The sequence below is a fragment of the Parambassis ranga genome, chromosome 13 (genome assembly GCF_900634625.1).
Source record: "Parambassis ranga chromosome 13, fParRan2.1, whole genome shotgun sequence".
Taxonomy (NCBI): domain Eukaryota; kingdom Metazoa; phylum Chordata; class Actinopteri; family Ambassidae; genus Parambassis; species Parambassis ranga.
The window spans coordinates 4,594,723-4,615,690 of record NC_041033.1 but is presented as its reverse complement, the minus strand read 5'-3'; the positions used below and the strand labels follow the sequence as shown (position 1 = coordinate 4,615,690).

General features: G+C 43.3%; 1 protein-coding gene across 1 annotated transcript; it reads left to right on the top strand.

Moving 5' to 3' along the window:
• The first annotated feature begins 7,027 nt into the window (after positions 1–7,027).
• Positions 7,028–20,663, top strand: chrd (chordin). Its single transcript, XM_028420578.1, has 21 exons — positions 7,028–7,364; positions 8,927–9,030; positions 9,131–9,257; positions 10,897–11,049; positions 11,219–11,336; positions 11,621–11,708; positions 12,686–12,827; positions 13,055–13,192; positions 13,300–13,382; positions 14,662–14,809; positions 16,067–16,173; positions 16,304–16,583; positions 16,693–16,934; positions 17,025–17,138; positions 17,589–17,780; positions 17,875–17,968; positions 18,145–18,201; positions 18,380–18,483; positions 18,715–18,978; positions 19,603–19,696; positions 19,911–20,663. The coding sequence occupies exons 1-21, from the start codon at positions 7,217–7,219 to the stop codon at positions 19,973–19,975; spliced, it is 2,862 nt and encodes a 953-aa protein (XP_028276379.1). The 5' UTR covers positions 7,028–7,216; the 3' UTR covers positions 19,976–20,663.
• The last annotated feature ends 305 nt before the right edge of the window (positions 20,664–20,968 follow it).

The window sequence follows — 20,968 nt, the reverse complement described above, 5'->3', positions numbered from 1 at the left end:
GAAGTGCTTTCTCATCAATGGGAGCATCAAAAACACACCCTCAGCTACCCTGAGTGGTTTGATCTTTGGCTGTCATTTGAAAGGCTAATTTTTCATCTTGAAGGACTTTTGGCTCCCTCTTCCCACTCTCTGCGTGACCCCGGACCTGCAATTGACTCTCTCCCCAGGATGCAGCCCTTTCTCTCAGCTAAACAACCCCCACTGCTTTGGGCTTGGGCCAGAGAGAGTCCTCTGTAATGTGAAGTGTGAGGAAGGGGTGGGATTTTAGCAGTGGGGACTCCTTGATTTGTCCCTGTGTGAGACAGTAGGGGTCCCACACTAGTAGTGTGCACGTCTCTGTATGTGTGTTTATATGTGCATGAGCACTGCCTTGAGTGTTTGCTCAGTCGCTCATGCATTACGGTTAGTTTGTGAGCAGGAGGGAACAATGTACAGGCGGCAGGAGGTGAGATGATGAGGTGCGAGCGCAGCAACACCAGCGGCGTTGACACAGAGCAGCAAGGACAGGTGGTAACATGCGTTTATCCCGCGGCCTGCCTTCGATAGGACAGTAGGGCTGCCCTTTTCTGACCCTTTGAAAACCACAGGACTCCAGAAGACTTCAAAAAGGGGCGACAGGGAGAGAAAGAGAAAACAGCATGCATGAATCAAAGACAGCAGGTGATAAACTAGGAAAAAAGAACTCAGCTAAAGGAGGGATTTCCATCAGTTTTCAAGCGTAGAAATCCTAATAGGCCTGCTGTGTCAGAACATCTGAGAGTAGCACAATGGGATGCACATGTAATGGTTACTGAATAAATACATAAACAAATAAATAAAAACAAATGATGACTTGCACACTACGGATTACTGTAAATAAAACTTCTCTTGAGCTGCTTTGTACAGGTAGACTGCCAATTTGCTTACTGTTAACTACCTATCCTTTGGCGCACTGATCATACTTCAAACTTAGAGATGCAATTCAGTGGTTGGCCATTAGTGGCATACAGTAAAATCAGCAATGAATTTGAAGTCAGCCTGTCTTAGAAACCAAACACAATTGTCTGTTAAAAGCTGTCATAGAAGATAGTCTGTTTTCATTGTGGATGTATTATTATAGCTGGATATGGCTCCACCTCTCACAGAGAGCAACTGTGACATTGTATAAAATTGCAGTTTCATGAATGGCCACGTAAGGGGTGGCTCCAAAAATTAGTCAATTCCTGTATAGACCTTCATTACAAAATGTTCAACTTTACAGCATGTCAGCAACAAAAATTTCATTAAGATATAAAGTTGATATAATGACACTTGGTGCCATCTCAAGTCTACTTATGTATATCTGGATTAACCGAAGGTTAGGTGGACACTGCTAATATGGCAAACTGAGCTGGGTGATGTCTTTACATTACAAGATGTGCCATATTGACACGTGTGTTTAAAGAATGTAAGGCTGTAAAGAAAAAACATTGAATGTAAAACCATTCTGAGGTACTGCACTCAGGTTATGTTGATATATGTCCCTTTTGATTTTGAACAGTTTGTTTTGTCCTTGTGTTATTTATTGGTTGGCTGCTTAATAAAAAACTAAATGCTTGTTCAGACTTCTCTTCTGTGTCTTCCTCTTTGGCTTTTAGCCGCACACACTCCTGGATTCCCATGTTGGCCTCATTTTGTGTGATTTTGGCAAAGGACATGATGAAAGCATAAACTTTTCCTCCTTTTCTTCTCAGTCTTCGGGGCTCCAAATCCCATTTGTGGAACCACTGGTGCCGAGGACTATTTATACTTGGCGTGGATGAGGTTCACATTCATTCTGACCACTGGACTTGATGATTAAGTGATGTGAAGGCTGTTGAACAAATCCCTCCTGTCACCTTCTCTGTCTGCTTTTTAATAGCCGTGTTTGTCTTTTTGGAAAGTGCAATCTTAAAAGAATTTAATCAGACCACCCAAACTGTAAATGTCATAGTAAAAACAAGGAACAAGAAAATCCAAGCATCAGTCAGAAGGAGCTCCTCCTGAGGCACGGCTGGAGTTTTGGCCAGTTTTCCATTGGGCGTCATTCATTTCATGCATGCACGAGATCAGTTAAGCAGCAGCAGGTCAGACTCAGTAATAAGCGATGAGTCAAAGAGAAGCTTGTTAGACTGTCGCCTCTCAGACCACTTATCAGGATGACTGTGTGTTGATGTTTAACGGTGGAGGTATTTACCGCGCGAGTAAAAAATGCGCGTTCCGTGACCGCTTTTGGCGCAGTTTGCTCTCTCTCTCTCTCTCTCTCTCTTTCTGCACATCTATCCGCTTTTACAAATAAAGTGTGTGGAAGCAATTTGAATCTTGTAAACAGAAATGAGACCGGGGTGATGCGGATTTCAAAGAGCCGACAGGAGAGAGGGAGAGGGAGGGAGTCTGCCAGGAATGGATAACGCGTGGTGCCATGTGTGCGTATTTGGCACAAAGTGGATTCTGGCTTTCTGAACAAGGACTTGGTGGAAATGCTGCTGGAATGTTGAGATATTTCCATTTTAATCTTCATTCATTTTTATTCTTTAAGCTGTTCTGCCTTGCCTTTGTTGTAATATATATTTAGCAGCTTTAGACACTTTGTATATTGATTTTAAAAATAAGGAATTGTGCCATTATTTAGGGAGCTAATCTATTTTGGATTCTGATTGAAGTTTTATTTTTTTTGTGCTACCTCACCCCTTCTTCAAAGGTGATCATCACATGGTGCTTTGTACTCCGTAGCCAGTTTCATCACCTTGTTTTATTTGACTCTTTTATTCCTGTATATAATCTTTTGTGTCTTTTATGTATTGTCCTAATGCATCTTTCTTTCATGCAAAGCACTTTGAATTGCCTTGTTGCTGAAATAATAGCCTTGCTTTCTCTACACTTCAAACAGCTGCATATAAGTTTCAGCTTTAATTATAAGATACTTAATGGATACATTTGAACATGTAAGTCCAATCCGGATCTACTTGAATGACTAAATGATCACTGAAAATGAAAAAAAGCTTGAATTATCTCAACCAGATACAATAAGTAAGACACAAAAGTACATATGCAAAAGGTAATTTTGGTGCATGATACATAATTATGTTACAATATTTGGGGATAACAATTCAGTTACATATATTTTAGAGGTTTTCCTGCTGCCTCTTGCTCCAATCAGGAGGACGCTTTTAACTGGTGGCAAATGATGCCCAAGTGTTGGGGTCATCTGCCTATAACTACATAGGTTTTCTCCCTGACGTGTCAAAATAAACTAAGCAACCCCTCTCACACACTCGCAAACACACACACGCATTTCAGTGCCTTCGGACACAGCCATGTTCTTGCTAATTGCAGGCAAGTAATTACTGTCAGCCACTCTGCCATCATGAGTCGGACAGAAGAAGAAAAGGTGCGCTTTTCTCCTCAGAAAGTTTCGACTGCGTCTGCAAATTGATTCCGTTTGTATGAATAAACATCAACTCTGCAAGACTTCTCCCTCATTTACATACTGACAGAGGAAAGACCCATTCGCCACCTTTTCCGTTGCCGGCAGCAGCACAAAATTAGCTTTACAACTGAGCGGGCCGCCTCTTATTACCATCATTATCAGCATCAACATAACAGTGGCCGACGAAGCATGGTGCGCTGCTTGTTTTGTTGCCATTTAGGGGCATCTCTGGCTGTTTTTTTTACGGCTGGCTCGGAGGTACATCCTGTTATGCAATGACTCTGTGAATGATGAAGGCCGCAGCTCCTGTGGAGGAAAACAAACGACATGCAGTTTAGTGCTGACCTCTTGATCTGATTGGTGTTCATGTTCCAGCATCTCTTAATGGTATGTCTGCCCTTGATAGAATAAGCTGATAATAACGCAGGGAAATGCACAATTACACCTACTATTGCTTTTCTGAACATGAGTCAGAAGTAAGAGGCATTCCATGCGGGAAGGGGAGACTTATCAGACACAAACTGGAGCCACTTTTGGTTTATATCATCCATAGCTAGACATATTGTCATGTGGATGTAGAAATTCAGCCATTTTACAGCCAATCACATGGTTATATGTAGCCTAACTGTGACGACATGTCATGCCTGTTTTTAGCAGCAGCTTTGCCTGTGATGAGGAACAGGTGGTGGCTGAAAGAGAGGCACATCTGTCAGGCTATCCGAGGCTCACTGGCGGAATATTCACACCTCCCGAGTCCTATACCAGCAAACAGGATGCGGTCCAGCAGAGAGTGGTGCGCGCTGTGTTATACAGTCAGACAGATTTTGGGCTTGGGGGAGGTGGGGGAGGAAAAAGGGGGTGATACAGTTAAACAACCCGCATTTATGACCCGCAGACCGGGGCGTCTGACATTAAAAGTGCAAATACACAGTGAATGCGTTTGTGTATCCATCCAGCTGCTGCACCATTACGCACCGATACCTTCACTACACACAGACGCGCACACACGCTCCCCAGGCATGCCCACAGACTTTCGATAATGTCCATTTAATGATTCGGCCGTGTAAAAAGAAAAGTGTTACTGTGTGTTTCTTCTGTGCCCGCAGGGTTATGTGTGGTATCACTGCCCTGTCTTGCGGCAGATGTTTGGACTGTGGACCTGGAATACCGAAAAAAAGAACATTTTGTCTGCGTGTGATTAGGCTTAACATGGATCCATAAAGCTGCCAGCATCTGCATCCACGGTTAATTAGTTTTATTTGGTAATGTTTCTGGAATATTAGACTTTGGAGTTCTGATTTCACAGCACACTTTTTCCACCCTGTTCCTCTCCTGACTGAAATGAACTTCAGATTTATAGAGCTATGATCAATCCAAGACCAATGTTGTTTTTAGAACGAAAATCATCTTTATTTATTTATAGCAGTGTGACTCTGATAGGAGCATACACTGAAATCCTACGGTGGAGTGCAGTCCAATGATCAGTGGCCAAAATACACCCATAAATAATACCAAACAAAGATGAACGGTTAAAACCCTTGCAAACGATCTGACTGTGTCAGCAGGTTATAAATATATCACTAGACCATAAATATGCCCAACATGAAAAAGTCATGATAAAGATTGCATAAATGGTGTGGCTGGGTTCCAGGCTTTTTTATGGTTTTTGTCCAGATAGTCCAGTTGAGTTTGTGCCATTGCACGGCTCATCATTTTTAAGTGTTTTTCCTTAATTCATCAATTTGAAATCGGCATGGGTGCATTATTTACTGCGTCTGCGTAAAATAGTCTTTTTTGATAAGCTATAATTATGAAATAGATCCCGCCAGGGATACTCTCTGGACGTCCCCCAATACACAAACCCTGTCGTCAACATCTGGGCAATAAGTGTACTGGGCTTTGTTAGTTCCAATAGACAATTTACCATCCAGTCTGCTTAATGAATCACCGTGTACAGCGCAGAATAAAAGCGTCGCTTATCACCCTATGATGAAGAGCAAACAGGCCATCATCGACTCCCATTGCAGGAGGGGGGAGGGAGGGAGGGAGGAAGGGAGGGAGCAGTCGCGTGAATGCTCACACCAGGATGGAAGTGGCCCCCACAGGCCCATAATGTGACACATGCATAAAAATAACACCTTGCGCTCGCACCTTTACCTGCACCAAAACCAATTAGATTTTGCACGTTTTTACGCGCCGTTTTAATATAAAGGCACCAAGATTAGAGGGCGGTCAGTGGAGTATTTGCGCACTAAGCAGAAGGAATTTAAAGGAAATACAATAAGAAGAACTCATCATAATCATATTGTAGCCGTAGTAGGCTTGGCAATGTTTTCATAATCATTATTGCTCTCAAAAATCCCCAATCAATTACTCCTTTATTTCAAACATCTCAGGCATATAATAAGCCTGACCTTTACTGAACCCTCTGAAATAAATCATGAGCAGCACTACAGTAATGTAAACTTGAACCGCACAACCGTTTGTTCTGGCCCCCCAAGGGACCACTGCGAGGAACTGGCCTGTTACTCAGCTGCTCTGATTTTGTTTGATGGGACCAGTTCCCAGATCCAAATAGGCCCCAATAAATTTCACTGATTGTTGATGCTGCGAAGCTCCACATTGGCCTCAGTGAGTCTTAAAAGATTTGAAGCTAAATAGCCTTTGGCACTTGCACGCATGCAAGAGGGGCCACAAAATTTACCAAAGTCATAACAAATGGGATTTTAAGTAGACTCGTCCAGGTAGGCTTTCAGACAAGCCAAGAGAAATAGTATGCAGAGTCTAAAAAGAGGACAGGGGTCTGCAGAAGGCCAGGACAAATTTGCCTTGAGGTATTCCAGCTATTTTCATTTGTTTCTGTTAAGTCACTTAGGTCTCAGCTCCACTTGAAAAAATAAGAGCAGGCACAGCAGCAGCAGCAGCAGCAGACACTCACACATTCCTTACTGTACATGATCTGGAGATTCACACTTTCTCTCCACAGGAGTGCGCATGGAGCTCCTCTCAGTGGGTGTCAGTCAGATGAATAAAGTGTAGCACTCAACATAAGGCTGAGAGTGAGAATCAGGGAAGAAATGTTTTGTATATTTGTATTTATGAGGGGGGAAAGAGTCAAATCAGGAAATAAATACACATGGAAGCGTTTGGTACAACTGCCAGCACCAAAATCACAACAACACTGTGAACACTGCAGACCAAAAAAAACAGCTGAAACCATGACAACAAACTAGATCTAGTTGAGAGAATGTGATTAAAGTTTAATACCTGTAAAGATAAGTATTCATGATGCAAACAGGATCATTTCAACCAGGCCAGAAACACATGTCTGTGTATTTTACTAATGTCACTAATGTTTAAAGCTTTAAGTTCTCTTGAAATCAGTGTAATCAAAGTTCAGACGCAGCCTCGTTTCCATATCTTAAGCGTTAGTAAATTGATAGGGGCGTCGATTTCCCTTTCCATCACCCACTCCACCCCCAACCCCCACCCATCAGCCGTCCCATCCTTCAGCTCCTCTCCCCCCCTCTCTCCCCTCCTCCCGGCCGGTGGCTGCTTCAAGCTGTCAGGGAGGCAGGCTATAAAACAGAAGGGGACGAGGCTGAGAGGAGACCGCTGGTACTGAGGAAAGACACGCGGCACAGTCTGGCTATGTCCTGCCTTTGGAAAACTTCTGTCTGACTTTCAACAACTTGGATATAAAGAGGAGGCGTGCATTTACTCATCAGCCGCTCAAAGCAGAGTGTTTTGCTCGGAGTTTTGAGGGAACTACTTTGTTGGAGGTTTGGGATGCTGCTGCTCCTCCGCGCGCTCCGCTCCTTGCTGTGCGCACTCAGCTGCGCGTGCTGGCTGCACACCGGAGCGGCCTCGCGGCTCAAGTCCCCCGCTCTGCCCATCCAGTCAGAGAGAGAGCCGCTGCCCTCCAAAGGCTTGTCAGGTAACTCACACTGTTTTAAACTTTTCCTCTGTGTCAGCACATACAACATCATGATAAGACTAGTTCAGCAGAGAAAAAAATGGTGCTTGACCTGTTGCTGTCAAAAAAGGCAAAATAAGGAGTTATCCAGGTTTATGCTAATGTGTTAGCCCCGCAGCAGAGCCTAGCTAACAGTGTACAACTTTAGATTTTGTTCAATGAACGCTGTTTTGCATTGCATTTATAGAGTGTTTGGACACCCAACACACATGTATTTATCTCACTGTAATGACAGTCAAGATTCCTCATTTAGCAAATCCACTCAAAATATTCTTGAGAACCAGTTTCTTGTGTAAACCAGCGGCAAACATCTGAGTCATAACCGCAGGGGATGCCTTTTGATTCAGTGTCAAAGCCCCTACGAGCTATACTCATTGCGGTTTCTACAAGGTAAATGCTCTGGAGTTCAGATCAGCGGGGACTCCACGTTAACCACCGCCTTATAACGTGTAATTCCACGTTGGAAACTGTAATCAATAGACTTTCCATTACAAGCATTGGCTCCTCCGAGATGATTTACTACGGCAGAGGCACAAGTGGCAGGCAAAGCAAGCGGCTCACAGTTTGGCTCCCTTTAAACTCAACTGCCCTGTTTAAAGTGTGCAGTGACTTTAATGAAAGAATAATGTGAACCAGGTTGGTGGCAGTGAGCAGAGCAGGCCATCAGCTCGTGTGAGGCTGAGCGTGCACACCACACACACACACACTTTTATCCTTCCAAAAATATCTATAATGCCCATGTAGTGGACCAGCTAAGCATGACAAACACTCAATTATGATTGTAGTACAGTAATAATAGCACCGAAGGCTATTTCTATCTGCTGTAACATCAATATACTGTTCAGCCCCTAGATATTAGGTCTAGCATGTTGGATTTAAAGTGAAACTGACTTTTAAATTGTTTGAGTGTGTTCTCAATCACCAACCAACCAACCAACCAAATATTGGTTACAGCACGTGGCTCATCTGATGTGGATGGAAACATAGTTTAACTTCATAGTTTTAGTCCATTTGGTGCGTACAATTCCAGAACTGACCTATTCCTTTCTAGGTTTTTTTTTAAATCTTATGATCATGTAGCATTAACAATACACATACTAGATCACTTTTTGTTCCTACACTGGGACTCTGATTATCCCTCAGTGGAAAATGCCTGCTCGTGGATCATTTAGCTGTGACAGGATGCAAGGCTGAGTCTCAAAACTCATGAGGCATCCAGGGAGTTTCGGTCGCCCCTAACATGCCTAGGCAGTGAGCTGTGCCGGATTTATTTGTTGTTAAATATGAAATAGGGTTCAGTGGTTGAGTCTGTGTTTGTCATCCTGCAGTGCAGCCTGACACTTAATAAAAGCCCAAAAGTTGCACTTAAACACCATATAAACTAGCTCATATCCTAAAATGCTTCAACTAAAAGTTTCTCAGTGGCCCATAATGAATTTTAACACAAATTGTAGTATTTGAATTCATCTCCGTTGTTCCGTCCTAAAGACAGCCATGTATAATCAGTTTTGTTTCTTTTACAGGATGCTCATTTGGAGGTCGATTTTATTCTCTGGAAGACACATGGCACCCAGATCTGGGGGAACCCTTCGGTGTCATGCACTGTGTCCAGTGCCACTGCGAACCTGTGAGTCTCATCTCATTGTTTTTCCCCTCCTCATCTGTTACTTTTACTCTTTCCTGTGCAATGTGAGCTGACTGTGAGGTTGTGTCTATATCTCTGGCAGCAAAAGACTCGCCGTGGTAAAGTGTTTGGGAAGGTGAACTGCAAGAACATCAAGCAGGACTGTCCTGATCCAGACTGTGATGATCCCATCCTGCTCCCTGGCCACTGCTGTAAAAGCTGTGCTAAAGGTAATTGTCTGTCTGAACCACACTCACCACAGGCAGCCCACAGGTTTCTACTGGTTTTTTTTTTTACTTGTGATCCAAATTGTTGCAGATCTAAATGCAAGAGAAACAGTCAGCTGAACAAACAAAGGAAGAACAGCTTAAATCACTGCAGACCTAAAAATGGGTGTTTGTCGTTCTCTCCTTTGTCACATCAGTGACTTCTATTCCACTTCTTTCTTTCTTCACTCTTTTCCCCTCTATCATCTTCTTTCCCTATTCTACTCCCAGTTGTATATTTTCTCTCAGTTCCCCTAGGTCTCCTAGTCAACCCTCAGAACAGCTGTTGGCCACAATGAGCGAGTCAATTGATTTTCCATTCAGCTGCATCAAATGGACATTTTCTCTAACCAACCTCGACTAAGACTAGCACCCATCTATTTAGCCTCAGACACAGCTGCTACCTTCTCTACACACTACTTCACACAGTCCCACCTTATTAGGCAGTTAGAAGTCCAGTGCACACATTCACACTCACAGAGCGGGTCTTCATGTACTGTTATTCAGCAGATTGGGTGTTTTTCTATGCAGTGTGTCTAGTAATGGAATGGAAAGTAAAGGTAAAGCATTGTGGGGACAACACTATGCTGTGTGTGTGTCGAGAATTGGACAGGCTCATGACTGTGCGCATGTGTGTGTGTTGTGGTCAAGTTTTAAGGAAAAGGTTGAGTGTGTTTGTCTTAGCTTTGGCAGCATAGCACCTAGTATGTTTGTGTAAGTGTTGGAAAATGTTGTGTGTGAGTGTGTTTGTGTGTGTGTGTGTGTAATGACTGGTGCACCTGAGGATACAGTATTTCTAAGTGGGGAGAAGTGAGAGTGACACTACCCAGAACCCCTCAAGTGTGCCCAGTGGAGCAGAGGAGTGAGGGGGGGGTGATGAGATTTGTGGGTGGTGTATGTGTGTGCGTGGATCAAACACAAAGAAAGAAAGCAGCAGTCCAGCTGAGCTTCTCAGAAAACAGCCTTGGAGAAATAACGTTTGGGTGACTAAGAGGCAGTATGTGGTTTTCTTTCTCAAGAACATGTCAGAGGGGCTGTATTTGGCTGAATGAGCACCATCGCATGTGTCACAGTGTATGTGTGTGTGCAACAGTGAGGTCTAAGCATTACATCAGGACGGCAGTTTATGTGGAACAGCGGGTCATTGTTAGGATCGCACGCCAGTGTCACTCCTAATTCTTCTTAAGCTCTTCAGCTGCAGGAACATAACCTGGTTAGTTAGGCATGGCCGAGAGTGGGTGAGGGAGAAATAAGTGAGGAGGACAGAGAAAATAGGCTTTGGCTTTAAGTACAGATCGCAAATTGGTGTCTGATGTCTTTTATATCTTTCTTTCTTTCCATCTCTTCTCACTTGTCTGTAATGTCTACCTGTCTTGCACAGCTTCAGTTTGTCTGTGATTCTTTTTATCCACATGTTTCAGGTCTTTATCCTCCCTAAAAGCACACAGTCTATCCTTTAGTCACATCTGTGCACCAGACCTTGTAGAGTATTGTGGCTTATTGTGCTTTGAAATGTTGGGGTTCCTACAAAGGATCAGTTGGCCTATTGGCAGTGGTCATTTAAAAGCAATCTATAGGTGTTTTAAAATTTTTCCTTTTGCAGGTGCAGATAACAAAAAGCAGACGGACTCTATGCTAGACAGCTTTGAGTACTTTCATGAGAAGGGCAAAGAGAAGGAGGATGACCTCCACAAATCTTACAATGACAGATCCTACCTGAGCTCTGAGGACATGGGCCCTGTTGACAGCCGCACTGGTAAGCCACAGAATGATACACCCATACATAAGGCTGAGCTTAATATTACACAACGTGAAAAAATAGGCCTATTAGCCTTTAATCCAACACAAAGAATATAGTCTTTAGGACTCATGCCACATTCATGTACAGGGCAATAAAACACTGTTCCATTTCTTTCTGCCTGCAGACTTTGTAGCAGTGTTGACAGGAGTGACAGACTCATGGCTGCCCAGCTCGAGTGGAGTTGCCAGAGTTCGCTTTGCTCTGACCAGATCTAGCCTGGCCTTCTCCATCACATACCAGAGGTAAAACACTCAGTGTGTTACAGCGAACACGTCTGCTCTTTTGGGATCAGCAGTGGCATTGGTGCTTATGCTAACTTTTCCAGCTCCTCTCATGTTTATCCCAAACAAACTTGAAGTGTTTAGAGATGTTTTTTCTATTGTTTAAACCATAATGTTATTGTGGGAGTCAGCATTATGGAGTAGGAAAGAGGGGGTGCAGACAAAAGTGGATAATATGCTTATATGTTGAGTTTTTGTTCATTGTTATGGCTGCATTTAACTCACATCTTAGTCTCGTTCTCCAGAATGGGCCGTCCCAGTAAAATCGCCTTCCTGGACTCTGATGGGACCACCGCGTTCGAATACAAAGTCCCCAAGGGACACTCAGATATGGTAAGACATTACAAGAATAGCAAAGTATCTCCTCTTGCTTCTGTTGCTTAGAGCTGTTTTTGTTATGTGTGTGTCTGTGTGTTTCCTGAAAAAGAGAAGGGAGAGAGATTAAGTACCAGCATGATGAATGCTCTCACCCTGTGGCTCTGTGCTCAAACTCTGACTTCTCCTTCCATAACTCACTCTGCAATAATAAACAATAAACACTCACACATGCGACACTTCCTTCTTCTTTATTGCCTGCTTCTAAACATCACGCGCTGATTGCAGTCAACATTAGTAAGCACTCACCCACTTACACAGATCCCAAGTTTAATAAAAAGCCAATATTATCCAGATACATTAGTCAACAGACATGTCTGTGTAGCAGCAATAACCTTGCATGCATGTCTGCATACTCCCTGACATCAGACTCTGTCACTACACATCATTTCCTGCTAAGACACACACATCTCCACATTCCATTTCAGACCTGAACACTCGGTTCAGTGAGGCAGAAGCCCTCTAACTACAGGTCCCAGAAATTGAGGTATTATTATATTTTGAAAAATGTCAGTGTCAAGCAGCAGAGGACCTTAGAGAAAACACTTTGGCATAAAAAAATGAGAAGGAGGAGGGAAGTTTGCTTGAGCAAAACTTTTGGAAAGAGAAAATATTTCACATGTTACATCACTGCTTAACAGGGGGACAGAGAGTATTGCTAATTAAAATGGAGATTACCCCTGAACTCTGAGTTATGAGGTGCCGGCACACTGCCACATTTCTTCCCTCCTCTCTTAGGGAGAAGTTGCGGTTTTATGTTAAGGCTGTGCAGCCGGGGGTTCAGAGTACAATGATGCAGTCTGATGTTTTTAGCAGATGTGTTGTCTGTGGCTGTTTGAAGGCATGGTTTGTTCAGGAGTAAGAACATTATTTTGAGGTTGTGACAATTTCATCTTTACTTCAACAACAATGTACCTGCCTGTGTGTGTGTGTAGATCTGTGGAGTTTGGAAGAACGTGGCTAAGCCTGTCTTGCGACAGCTGCAATCTGAGCAGATGCGCATCAGAATGACCACATCAACAAGCAGACGAGAAGAAGTGGAGGGAAAGATCATCAAACACAGGGCGCTGTTTGCTGGTGAGTGTGCATGTGAAATATTTTAGCATTCTCATTCTCATGTGCCTGCATTTTTGTACACAATAAACTCAATATTTAGAAAGCAGTGGGATTGTATATGTTTAAGGCTTTGAATTGATTAATGTAGCTAAAGTTTGTGGCCTCTGTTTACTGCATAGAATTCCTGGAAGAAAATGCAGATACTTTATAATTATGTGTGTGTGTGTGTGTGTGTTTCTGGTGGACAGAGACGTTCAGTTCAATGCTTACATCAGAGGAGGATAATTCAGGCATGGGAGGTATTGCCATGCTGACTTTGAGTGACACTGAGAACAACCTTCACTTCATCCTCATCCTGCAAGGCCTGATCAGACACAAAGACAAAGGTAAGAGGGGAGGAGAGTAAGTGTAATAGAAAGTGGTGACAGTCTGATACAAGATAAAAAAAGCTCTCCTAATCTTTTGACACTGAACTGTATGCCTTTCTCCCCAGAGCCTGTTGTGGTGCCCATTCGAGTCCAGCTGGTGTACCGTCAACATATCCTGAGAGAAATCAGAGCCAACATCACTTCTCATGTGAGTAACAACATGCATTATCTAATTTGAAGTTGAATCAGAGGGGCTTTGAAAAAAGCAATTATTGGGCAGTAATATATAGACTTAAAAATGGAGACAGACTGAGACTTAACTGGAGGAGGAGCAGTGTCGTTGTTGGTTAGAAACATATGACACAGCAACACACTCACACTCCTGCCACCCCCATTGAGACGGATGTGGTTTTGTCACCACATCCTAGCGAGGTTGTTGCTGCCACTGTGATCACAGAAAACTATGAGACATGACAAGAGAAATGGATAGAGAGAGGAAAAACTAAACAAGAGGGAAAGTGTGCAAGCAGAGCCTTTGCAGGAGACAGATGTGAGCTAGGGATGAGACACAGAGGAAAGAGGAGAGTGGGGGTGAGGGAGGAAGATAAAGAGGATGCACTGCGCACACTCCTCACACATGTCAGTGGTTAGAGGTCTGTGGGCTGAGATGGATGGAGGGAGGAAGGCGGGGGGGGGGGGGGGGTGATGAAAGGCGGGTCTGTTTTTAATTCTGCCAGGAATTGCGTGAAGGGCCGATGCGCCTCTTTTGAGCCTAGCCTAGAGAGAGAGAGACCGTCCGTGAAAAGTATGTGCAAAAGTTTGAGCTTAGCAGCTGCCACATGACCCCCTCACACTGCCCCTAAGCGGGACGCTGAATCTGCTGACTCATTTTAAGTGCAGACAAGTAAAAGGGGCATATAAACAATACAGCATACATAATTTCTAACTGAAGATGATACTTTTTGTTAACTTAGTTCCCTCTCATTATTCCGTCCATTTTCCCAAATAAAGGTCACCTTCCCTCTGTCCTACCCCTTCTCCTTTCCCCATCTGTTTTGGCTCCTCGCTGTGTGGATTTATGGTGCATGTATATTTATATTGAACAGAGGCCCCAAGGTCATAAAAGTAACATTTCTTCAACACACTCATACATCTGTCCTATTAATCCAACATTTCTCAATGTCTTTGTCGGAGTCCAGTTTGTCTGTTTAAAATTAAATCTCTCTCAGTATGAACCTATATTTGAACTGTTTGTGTCCTTAATGTTTACTGACTTGTGATGACTTTGTGACTGCTGTATTTATTTTATTTTCAAGGAATTTACTGTCCTGTGATCTGTTTATCTCTCAGTTCTAAGAGAAAAATGATCATTTGAGTTGGAAACAAATAAATACAACATAATGTCAACAAGATTAAACAGTAAAATGTGTCATTTCTGGTGGACCCACGGAGTCTTAGCCTTGTGCTTACTCTTTCAATCTGTGCAGGATCCAGACTTTGCTGAGGTGCTGACAGACCTGAACAGCCGCGAATTGTTCTGGTTGTCTCGGGGTCAGTTGGAGATCGCTGTGGCAACTGAGGGTCAGGATCCCAAACAAATCTCTGGCTTTATCACTGGCAGAAAATCTTGTGACAGTAAGTGTTCCTGTAATCCAACTTCTGCACACAGGTAGAACAAAAAGCGAGTGCCTGCATAGGTCTGCACTGTAGAGGCAACAAAGAGTGAAGCTGTTGTTTTGTGTTCCTCCATCTGTGGCTGTTTTTGTCATTCTCCTCTATAAATACTCTTTCTTTCTGTCTCCATTCTTTCAAGTCTTATCGCTGGGGGAAAACCATGTTTATAGACCTTCTGTTTGACTATGTAGCCCACCAAGACTGTGTATGCACGTGTGTGTTTAGTGTGTGTGAGACTGAGAGGGGTTTCAGGAATGTTGTGGACAGCCCAATCGTCTGAACCCATTAAAGCCTGCACACATGGTCTTTCCATGGGATGCATGCTTGAACATAACATTGAGCATCAATTCTTCCATCACTTTGAGATACTTTTAATGCCACACGCAGAAAGATATCTACACAAATATTCATAAAGTCTTGTTTGTAAAATGTTTATACACACTACTGCCGCCAAGGTCACAGTCTGTTGGACCTGGACCTGACTCTCCGTGTCGGTGTTCCAGTGCTGTGATTAACAGCTTGACGTTATGTGTGAAGAATTCATACCCAACACACTTTCCCTCTCGTCTCTCCTCCTCCTATTTCCCGCTCTCCTGCTCTAAGTCTTTCCATGTCTCAATCCCATCATCAGCTGTCCTTTCTGTGCAGCTTTGGCTTCAATCCACTGCTGCTTTTTTTTTTTTTAAGTCTCTGTCATTTTCAAAAATGTTCACAGCACTTTTCTCATCCCTCTGTTACTCATTCCCTCCTGTCCTCTCAGCTCAATCTTTTTAAGCTGGCTGCATTCAGCAAGCGTTACCTCATTCTAAGGCTTAACCTTGAGTGGGGTTGTGTGCAGCAAAATGTATGTTTTTGGCCCAAGGTCTGACACATAATCACACAAGCAGACACACCTCCTGATTAGTATTTGAGTTGAATCTGTCCCCTTAATGACTCTTTCTCAGTGAAGGGTTGACATTACATGTACGTTGCTCTGACATGTGTGTGGCTACAGAACGTGAAAGAATGTAATGTGTCCCTTTTCCTTCCCCTCCTTCAACTAACCAGAAAATTTTAACATGACAGAAATCATTGCCTCATATCGCATGCTGTCAGGCTGTACTGTGATTGAAGGGAGGGAAAGTCCGAGGGGAGAAGTGATGGTTTTAGATAAGTAATGTGTGCAGGAATGTGTTCTGAAGTGAAGGTTTGATATTAATCTGTTTTTGTCTGGCCCAGTTATTCAGAGTGTGATGTCTAGCGGCGATGCATTGACCCCAGGGAAAACAGGAGGTGTTGGATCTGCTATCTTCAACCTCCATGATAACGGAACTCTTGAGTACCAGGTATGCATATTGTTTTCAATAAGTAGAAGTCCAATGGTGACATGGCATGGCCTCATTTTGTGCACGTAAAGTCAATATAAAATCAAGCAAGCCACATTATAGTAAATTAATTTGATTTCTGTTGTTCCAGGTTCAGGTCGCAGGTCTCACCAGTGATGTTGTAGGTCTCACAATTGAGCTAAAACCACGCCGGCGAAACAAGCGTTCTGTTCTGTACGATTTGACACCAGAGTACATGAAGGCCACAGGCCGAGCGGTGGGCAGCTGGAGTCGTCTGGAAGCTCGACACATCCACATGCTGCTGCAGAATGAGCTCTTCATCAATGTGGCCACAGCTCACAGCCAGGATGGGGAGCTGAGAGGGCAGATCAAGAGCCTGCTCTACAGTGGCCTAGATACACCCAGACATGGTATGGATACATGAGAATGCAGTGAGGGGGAAACCTATGAAACATATGCATGGAGAACATTCACTCCACTAAATTGATCCACTTCATTTAACCTTTTTTTCTCTTCCAGAACTGCCTACCCTTCTCGCCGGCCATTTTGTGTCCCCACCTGTAAGAACCGGCGCTTCTGGCCATGCCTGGGTGTCAGTGGACAAACAGTGTCACCTGCATTATGAGATTGTTGTTACGGGGCTCAGCAAAACAGATGATCTTACCGTAAACGCTCACCTCCACGGACTGGCAGAAATTGGAGAAATAGACGACAGAAGCACCACACACAAGAGGCTGCTGACTGGTTTCTATGGCTCACAGGTATATCAGAGTGCACACAAGACCAGTAAAGGAAGAAATGCATCATATTGAAGCACACTTACATCTTATGTTTTCTTTCCTCTCCTTCAGGCTCACGGTGTGCTAAAAGACATCGGTGTTGAATTGCTGCAACACGTAGATCAGGGTACAGCCTTCATCCAGGTCAGCACCAAGATGAACCCTAGAGGAGAAATACGTGGACGGGTATGTAAAGAAATTAAGGATTACACTGATAGACCTGCTTCTGTGCAAAGCCCAAACATATGTTTCGGTTAAGCTTACAAAGATAACAGAGGAGCAGTATGGTGCTGTCCTTGGGGCTACCTTCAACCAGCTGAGTGTTTATGTGTCTGTGTAATTGTTCACTCAGCACTCACCAGCCCACCACCACAGTTCCCCACAAACCTAGCTGCAGCTTTGCAGGTGTAGCAGTTGATGAGCTCTTGTAAGCTGTACTAACAAGAAAAGTGATGAGACACACACACACACACACACACACACTAGTATCCAGCTGTTTAATAGAAAACAGCTCCAAACCATAAACAGCCATCTGCTTGGGAGCACAGAAATGCTCCATTTAAGAACACTTAACAAGTTGACTTGACAGAAGCCTTCAGTCAGGTGTGGCCAACAAATCTCTTAACTTTTTTCCAGGTCCATGTGCCAAACAACTGTGAATTTGGAACCAGGGGGGAAGTGGAGGAGGCTGAGTTTGACGACCTTTTTGTTAAGGACCCTGAAGAGCTAAAGAAAGACCCTCATACCTGCTTCTTTGAGAACCAGCACCATGCTCATGGTTCCCGCTGGACACCCAACTATGACAAATGTTTCTCCTGCAGCTGTCAGGTAAAGAGAACAAACAGATTAATTAACAAAGATAACATGTTTTGTATTTTTCTATAAAAAGTTGAAAAAGAAACATTTGGCACTTTTTCTGTAGAAGCGAACAGTGATCTGTGATCCAGTCATCTGTCCAGTGTTGACCTGTTCCAGAACCATTCAGCCCGAGGACAAGTGCTGCCCAATCTGTGATGGTAAGATATTCAGAGATTGGGGTTCTATAAGTGTCAGATTTTATTCACGATTAATATGATCAAAGTCTCAGATTTCTGTGAACTTTTCATCCCTTTCGGGAGTCCTAACTCTCTTCCCAGAGTAACCATAGAACTAAAAACTAATTTTATGCCTCCATTTTGCTTTCCTTGTACAGAAAGGAAGGAGCCCAAGGACATGAAGGCTCCAGAGAAGGTAGAGGAACACCCTGAAGGTAACTACCAGCTATGCTGACACTAACCTGGCTCCTCTTTCCTCCTTTCTTTTACTCTCTTCTGCCTTTTTAGACTGTGTTTTGTTTATTTTTAAATACATTTCTGCATGCAGGCTTAAACTCAATGAGCAGTTTTCTTGCTGGCTGACTTGAGTAACATGTTTTCCTTGTGTTTAAGGTTGTTATTTTGAAGGAGACCAGAAGATGCATGCCCCAGGAACCACATGGCATCCCTTTGTTCCTCCATTTGGTTACATTAAATGTGCTGTCTGTACTTGCAAGGTAAATACACGTCAATAAACCCTCTCACATCTGGCTGGATTTACTTTCCAAAGGTTCTTAATGGATCATTTGTCTAACATTGGAAGCCAAAGAAATTGAGGCATGAATACATTTCTCATCAGCGCTTTTCTTGGGGAAAGTTCAAACTATTTATGTGGAAAAAGCAGTAAGTCAGATGCATTTGTGCTAGAATCGCTGCTAACGTGCTGACAATGCAATGCTTGTCTGCAGGGATCCACAGGAGAGGTGCACTGTGAAAAGGTGACGTGTCCGGTGCTGACCTGCAGTCACCCAGTGAGGCGTAATCCGTCTGACTGCTGTAAGGAGTGTCCAGAGGAAGACAGGACCTCTGCAGTCCTGGAGCACAGTGACATGATGCAGGCAGATGGGCCGAGGCACTGCAAGTTTGGCAAGAACTACTACCAGAACAGTGACAGCTGGCACCCTTGGGTGCCAATGGTGGGCGAGATGAAGTGCATCAACTGCTGGTGTGATGTAAGTACTTTTGAGATGTTAAAGGTTATGAAAATGATATGCTGGATATATTTTTTTAAACCATACTCAGGACTAAAGCAATGAATCACAGTTCAGAGAGAGTTCAGACAAAATTATTTCAACATAGCAGAATGTTAGCTCTGATAAGAATGATCTGAAGCCAGCATAAAGTTACTTTTATATATATATATATAAATGAACTTTAAAACTGCTCCTAGTCATAGTTTTAGTAGCTGTTACACACCCATGATGAATGGTCACCTAGCTCTTTAGTGCTCACAGTGCAGTGTCTTTTAGTTCTTTTTTCTATTCATGTTTTCAATTGGGGGTTTTGAATCGACAGCAGTTTTTTTTTTATAAAAATAGAGTTAGTGACACATTTAGCGAGGAGCCAGTGAATAGACTGGTGCATGTTAGCAGCTAACAAGCTGATCATTTCTGGCTGCAGCTAATTTCTGATCTGGTAATTTCTTCAGGAGTTTGTGGTGACCAAAAAGAGAGTAACCATCGGAGTTACAGATTATTTGACATACATTTTGTTAACTTGTATCTATATGTATTGATGGTCAGCAGTACCCCAGACCCTTTTTCTAGTCTTACATGTCCCTTCCTTACTCTCCACAGCATGGTGTGACCAAGTGTCAGAGGAAGCAATGTCCAGTACTGACCTGCTCCAACCTCACCCGCACTGAGGGCTCCTGCTGTCCACAATGTGTCGGTGAGCAGTGAACATGCACACACGCAAGCACACACCCATATCAAAACCCATACAAGACACAGTCCACCTCTAATCAGAACTATGTTTAGGAAGAATGTGCACTGTGTCTGGAGTTATCTCGCCTTATGATTCAGTTTTTTCCATTTTGACAGGGAAAAAATATTTCTGCCTTCTTTCCACTCATGCCTCTAATATAATTTTCTGTTCTGCTTAGATAACACAGATGAAGATGACCTAATGCTGAAGACTCCAGACAAAAGACGGACCTTGAGGCACTGAGCAGTTGAAACCCACTCAAGTCATTCAGCCCTCCTCCGCATCCTCCCACTCCTCCTCCTCTTCCTCCCAGATGGACCTAAACCTAGAGCTGCACACTGGGTTTCTCCCTCCCTCCTTACCAACACCCACCTTGGCATCAGCTAAAGGATTGTAATAAAGAAGAGCAGAGCTGGAGGAATAAAATGGAAACAAAAGACTCATGAACATGAAGCGACAAAGCTTTGGAGAGGACCAACCAGACTTTACCTGCTGCTTTCTGTTTTTAAAGCAGCTCAGTGGGACTGCTGCAGATATAACAGGACCCTTTTTAATTCTGGCTGCATTTTGTTGGTAAGGTTGTGTGAGTTGTATTTGATTGACAAGGCTTCTTTTTTTTGAAGTGTTGCTTAAAACAGTGTGTGTGTGTGTGTGTCTGAGTGATTGCGGTGTGTGTGTGTTGCCAAATGAGTAATCAGCAGTACGGACTCGTTGGGTGGGAAGGTTGGGGTTGACAATCTGTTAAAGAAAACAGTGTTACCTGTTGCTCAGTCAGTCCACAGCTTTAATTGGTCATAAGATTATATTTCCATTCATGCAGTCTGACACCCCCTGTTTATTTCTTCACTTCCCTGCTTTGGATGTTCCTATTTCTGTTTTGAATTAAGTAATATTTTATGAATATTTTTTACATTGTTTTTATGACTATGAAGCTGGATTGTATTTTGTATTTATTGAATGGTGTGGAAACAAAATAAAAAGATGTTTGTTGGTAAAAAAAAATAAGGGGATGCCTGTGGGTTTGTTTTGGAGGCTGTCACCAAACAGCTTCCCGAAAATAATCCAACCCGTATTCCCTTTTTGCATTTATATCTTTTTATCTGGAGAGTCTTTGGGATTTAAGTTTCCACTCTTCGCTCTCTTTCTCTTTTTTGGTTTCTCTTTGTCTCTCCGCAGCTTTTCACATATGGAACAGTGATCAGAGGGGTGACAAGCCAGCCTGACCTCACTTAATCC